This window comes from Sphaerodactylus townsendi, linkage group LG16 (genome assembly GCF_021028975.2).
Source record: "Sphaerodactylus townsendi isolate TG3544 linkage group LG16, MPM_Stown_v2.3, whole genome shotgun sequence".
Lineage (NCBI taxonomy): Eukaryota > Metazoa > Chordata > Lepidosauria > Squamata > Sphaerodactylidae > Sphaerodactylus > Sphaerodactylus townsendi.
In genome coordinates, this window is record NC_059440.1 from 19,141,779 (window position 1) to 19,147,778 (window position 6,000).

At 42.2% G+C, this 6,000-nt stretch overlaps 1 protein-coding gene across 1 annotated transcript; it reads right to left on the reverse strand.

The window, feature by feature from the left end:
- Positions 1 to 408: 408 nt before the first annotated feature.
- MED31 (mediator complex subunit 31) lies at positions 409 to 4,336 on the reverse strand. Its single transcript, XM_048518955.1, has 4 exons — positions 4,256 to 4,336; positions 2,841 to 2,918; positions 2,146 to 2,242; positions 409 to 1,407 (listed from the first exon to the last, which is right to left on the reverse strand). Exons 1-4 carry the CDS (start codon positions 4,281 to 4,283, stop codon positions 1,212 to 1,214), a joined length of 399 nt encoding a protein of 132 aa, XP_048374912.1. The 5' UTR covers positions 4,284 to 4,336; the 3' UTR covers positions 409 to 1,211.
- Between the last annotated feature and the right edge of the window lie 1,664 nt (positions 4,337 to 6,000).

The window sequence follows — 6,000 nt, forward strand, 5'->3', positions numbered from 1 at the left end:
AGAATTTTCTCCCCAACAAATTGCAGGGATGCTGGCGCTCTGCCTTTTGATACTTCAAGCCCAGTTACAAATACTGAATCACTTTGTAGTAATCACAAAAGCAAAGGAATTTTAAATCGTGTAGAGAAATGCTGAATAGAACTTTCTAGGACTGAATCAGATTAAATGTCTGTGAATTATTATTCAGCATCATCCATATACATGGTCCATTATAGACCTTATTAAGCTGCTCTTAAGCTTCCGCTGGAAGACATTTAAACGCAGACAGGAAACCGGGATACATAACGTTCTGACCATTAAGAGCAAGGTTGAAGGTAAACAGTGAAGAAACAGGGGGCTTAAGGTGGCTTCATCATTATATAAAATAAGATATCTGTCACTTTGCTCTTCAAAAAAAACCCCAGAAACTTGAGAAAGGCTTTAATTTATTTAAATCATCAGCCACGTCATGAAAAAACCAACCACTGGTAAGTTGCTTATCTCTGGCTGCTTGGGTGTTCACTCAACATTAGCACATCTGCTTTCCTTTCACATTTATATTGCATCAAGCAGGGGCCCTCCCTGCAAAGAAACTGGTTTAGGCAGAAAATTATTCAAGCTGCCAAAATGGCACCAGGAAACAGCATTTCTGACTAAGTTAGTTCACAAACTGAAGTTCTGTAAGGGGGAAAGCATGGGAAAGAGACTGCACATAGTTTCTTCTTGACTATCCCATGACCATTTTCCCCCTGTGAATCTGACAGATCAACAAGAGACATTTCTGAAGCCAGGACGTTCAATCCAGCTGGATCTCAGAACTGTTTTGAGTACAATATCAGTGTGCGTTACAGGAAGATGTACCCCAAAGTAGACCTCTTTATTTTCCTATGGATTTAATAATGCAAAGCCAGTAAGTTTTCCCAGTTGTGATCTACCACCACTAACAAAATAAGCATATTGAAAAAACCTGTAAAAGCCGTCTCTGCTTCAAAAAATCACATTCCTTCTCCACCCCCTTCTGCTGTACCATTCTGCTATACCATTTTAAATAGCTACGGTCTAAGCACCTTTTGTAACTGCACCTTATATACATAGATCGAAGCCAGCAGTCCAGACTCTATTAAGCTGACGAGCTCCTGTCGGCTGCCTTTCCCTGATGTAGCAGGAAGTGGAAGGGAAACCACCTGTCCATGGAAAAGAATCCAGCCTGCTTTTGTAACCAGCCAAGGGGCTCATTTGATGGAGGCACTATTCTGTTGCTGCTGCTGGTCCGCCAGGGCCTGCTGAAGGCGCATCCGCTTGCGGGAATAGTGCTGCCAGTGGAGAATCTGCTGCTCATCAATGAACTTGGCACACTGGGCATTCACCAGTTCTTTCCGGAAGTGTTCGTACTGGAGCAGCTCCAGCATGTGTAAACATTGAGGGTACCTTATGGACAAAAACAGTTGACACATGAGTCTTATAGGGAATATTTTAGCACCCCTATTACCACCACCTTGCAAGACTATTATCTGATTTTAATTCATGGATTTACTGAATATGCAAAAAGATCCACACAACCCAAAAAACCCACAACAACCAGTTGAATCCAGCTGTGAAAGCCTTTGACAATATACCAATGTAAATATTTATTTCAAGACGAACTGAACATAAAAAAACCCTTTAACTGATTTTCCCCTACCCTGCATCTAGGCCAGAATCCACAGATGGTATTAGTCTTATGTATAAACACGAGAAAGGCTGCTGCTGCTTTTCGTGTTGTTGCGTCTGTTAAAGTGGGAGGGGGTCACATACATGTACACTGCACACTGCTATGCAACTTGGCAGACAGGCAAAATGGAAAATCGCAGGCTAAAATCTTTAGTCTAAAAGCAGATAAACAGAGAGCTATTACCAGCCGAAAGGGACCATACTGAGCTATACTGAATGAGCACCTGATTTCACACAAGGCAGATTCATGTGTTCACATGTTCAGGCATTACCCCACATAAAAAACAAGCACACACAATCCGGCCACTTGGAAAACTACCACTTGTGAGCAAGCAAAATTAGAATCTCTAATATTAACCAACACAGTTTTAGAAGCGCTGTCTCCTAGCTTTCCCTAAATGCAGAGATCAATTCTGGACCATTTAACATTGTGTGAGATACATAAATCACTCTTACTTTAAGTATTTGGCATATTCTGGTTCCTTCCAGTACAGCAGGTACTTTATATAGTTCACAAATGCTTTGTCTTTGAAGTATCCTCTCTGGGCAAGAACTGAAATACACAAAGCAAATTATTTTAGAATGGGCTTAACCTACAGTTGGGTAGCAAGCTTTCCCTTTTTACAAGAACTCAGGGGTCTTTAAGTGCATGGACAATAGACTCAAGACATACAAAAGTATTTTTACCATAAGATATGGTTACAACTTCAGCAGACCAATCATTCATAAAATTCAAATCAGGCACTTCTCCTTGTAAAATGTTAAATATTCTTCATTTATATACACATATGTAAGTGCTGACTAGTTGCAACCAATTTATGGCAAGTCCAGCAAAGTGCTTTCAAAGCAAGTGAGAGACAGAGATGGTCTGCCTTCTTCCTTAGCTTGATCTTGTTATCTGAGCAGTTCCCATCCAAGTCCCAACCCTGCTCAGCTAACAAGATCAAGCTACACAACACCACCTTTACACCAGTCCTTTACCATACCCCAGTATCTTTAGAAAGCCCTTTTAGAATCCCCTTGATGATTGGGTACACCTTCTTTCTTTTGTAATGCATTTTCACATTTGGGTTGTTATCACCCTTGGCCACTGATGGCAACTTAGTGGTCAATACATCAATAGTGCAGCTGCATTTGTTTCCAGCACTTACAGTTTAGGTAATTGGGGTTTGCGAGGCACTGCACAAATTCCAGCTCCAGCTGGAACCGAACTCGGTTTCCTGCATCATCTGGTGTCAGAAGGAGAAAGAAATGTTAAAATCATACAAGGAGGACAATTCTAGGCTCAACGACACAGTTTTGCTCAGTGTATAATCCACTGGAAACAGAGCTGTGGAAGGGCTAAAGCAAAATAGTTGCAGCATTTCTTTAACACCCAGAATGTCCCAGGTTCAATCCAATTATCTTTAACCAAAGAGACTCAAAGAGCAAATGCTGGGAATGGCCTTACTCTGCCTGAAACATCAACCAAACACTGCCAATCAAAGTAGGCAATACAAAACTAGCAGGAGTAGTGCTCTAACTTGCTACAAAGCAACATACCAGGCATTCACAAGGTTTGAAGTCCAATCTTTGGTCCATTTAATGACAAGAAGGAACGACAATCTCAAGTCAAGGGATCATGTTAAAAGGATAATCAAACAAATCCTGGCACAGGTTTGAGCTTCTCATCCTCCTTTACTTCTGAAAGCTGAGATTGCTAAGAACTTCCCAGCCAAGTGATAGAGCAAATGGGTGAACGTATGAAAAGCTACACAACTTCACAGCCCAGAAAGGTTTCCTAATGTCAAACTGAATTTGACATTCAGGAGGAGTGTGTTTCTTATTTTTAAGGGGGGGGGGGGGCACGCAGAGTCCCAAAAATCAAGGAGCTGCTAGCGACTGGCAGTGGTTTTTGGACCCCCTCCAATTGGGATAGTCAATTCTGGTGACAGCCCTTCCCTCCTGTTATGCTACAGGGTGAATCTAAGCAGAACTACGTTCTTCTGCGCTCATGCTGTCAATGGCCTCCACTTAGGACTGCGCTGTTCAAACTCCTGATGCTGCATGCCCCAGTCAAATGCTTGAGGAAACCCACATGGCAGCCAGAGGGCATCCCTGGGGCACAGTACACATTCTGCAAACCAAGTCCTATTCATAGTGACAAGAGGGTTAAGAGATTTCGGAGAGCTGCTAACTATCAGAGCAGACAACGCCAAATCAACCAGTGTTCTAGTTGAGGCTCGAATTGTAATGAAAAGCAAACAACCAACTAAAGAACTGGCAGCTGTGACATCAAGAATAGTAGTAGTGGCAGTAGTACTATAAAACCTGCGTTGCTTTGAATGCCAACCCTTCATCAACTGAAGGACTGGCTTACATAACTCCTCACGCATCTAATGACCTGGTCTGTGGCCCACAGAACTCTCTGCCACTAGAGGAACCGCAACAAAACCCACTTGGAAATTCCTCGCATTCAAAATTGGGGTGATTCCTCCTCATATTCCCTTCTTCCTCACATTCCCAGACCCTCGGGCCCCGCGCGGACCACCCAACACCACATCCTCGGCATCTCCCAAACACCCACCCGTCTCCATGGCGCCGACGCCCGCCATCCGCTTCCCCGGCGAGGGAAAAATGGAGACAGCAGCTGCGCACTTGAAGCCGAACGCGGTGCATTCTGGGAAGCCTCCTGTTCCGGCTGCGAGGAGGGGAGGCGGCTGTGTTGCTGTTGCCAGGGCAACGAGGATGCTTCGTGGCTTGCTGGAGGGCCCTAAGCATCCCTCGACACACCTTTCCAACAGTGGTCCAACAACCACGTCATATTACTTGGTTGTTTGGTGATTTGCTTGAATGCCAGTGTACATCTCAGTGTTGTTTAAATCCTTTTTTAAAATCATTTTTATTACTTTTCTTTTTAAATGTAATCTTTATTTAAGAAAGACAAACTTTTAAATATACCATCGAGTGAACAAAATCCCAAGGTACAAAGGCAAATGACAATGATGCGAATAAACATATTGATTCTAATTAAATAAAAGGCAAAAAGAAAAAGAAATAAAAAGAAAAGGAGGGGAAGGGGGGGAAAGAAGGAAAACAGTCAATCGAACAAAAGGAAAAGTTTATGCAAGATTCTCAGGGAAAACAAAAAGGACAATCAGATCCTCTGAAGATGCCAGCCACAGATGCAGGCGAAACGTCAGGAGAGAATGCTGCTAGAACACGGCCATACAGCCCGGAAACCACACAGCACCCAAGTGATTCCGGCCTTGAAAGCCTTCGACAATACAAAAAGGACAATCAATAAAAATTGTATGTTACATAAAGCTTCCAGCCATATTGCAAAAACGCAGTCTAATTCAATATCATATCCTATTGAACAGAATAGTATTGGAAAAATACTAAGGAATAGACAAGAATAAAACAAAGAAAATATCTATCCAAAATTATATTGACTACACATTACATAATGGATTCCAGTATAACATTCTTATATTATTAGATAAACCATTATGCTTAGAATCTCTGTCATTTATCCACCAACTCCAAAATATTCTTACTAGTTAGATTATTATATCTTAATCATTATCAGTTTTTAAAATAATCTTCAAATTATTTTGTTTTTACATGATCAGTTCAGCTTCGTATAAGTGGTGATCAAATCTTGTTTAGCCATTCCTGACCTTGGGTATTGTCACAAAGGTTCCCAGCTCCAGGTTGTGAAATTCCTAGAGATTTGGGGGATGGAGACTGGGGAATGTGGAGTTTGGGAAGGGGAGGGAGTTCAGGGGGGTACAATGCCATAGAATCCACTTTCCAAATCAGCTGTTTTCTCCACAGGGACCACACTGAGCCCATAGCCTTTCTACTAGGCTCACATTTTAATATTTCACTGCTGAAAATTGAGATGCTTAGTAATACAATCATACACAAAATCTTTCTACCACTCCACACTGCTGAAAGACTTTGCCCTCTGCTCTGGGTTGAATCTGCAATAGCAGAAAGGTTTTTTCACCAATATGACTTTTTGTTCTTTGGATCAAAAATCTAGGAAAACGTAATTGTCCTGTGAAGGGCTGAAAGGATGTGTCAGCACTGGCCAGGGGTGACCACTACAGACAAGATGTAGATGTGCTTATGCATACCAATCGCTTCAGAGATCTGCAGTGCCATCTTATACAGGTTTACCTTTCTATGGCAAGTAGAATTACCAAGCTCCGGGTGCAGGCCTACAGTTCTCCAGGAATTGAAGCTGATCTCCAGATGGAGTTGCCAACTCCAGCTTGAATTTTTTTTTTTTTTAGATTTGGGAATGGAACCTGGGGAGGACAG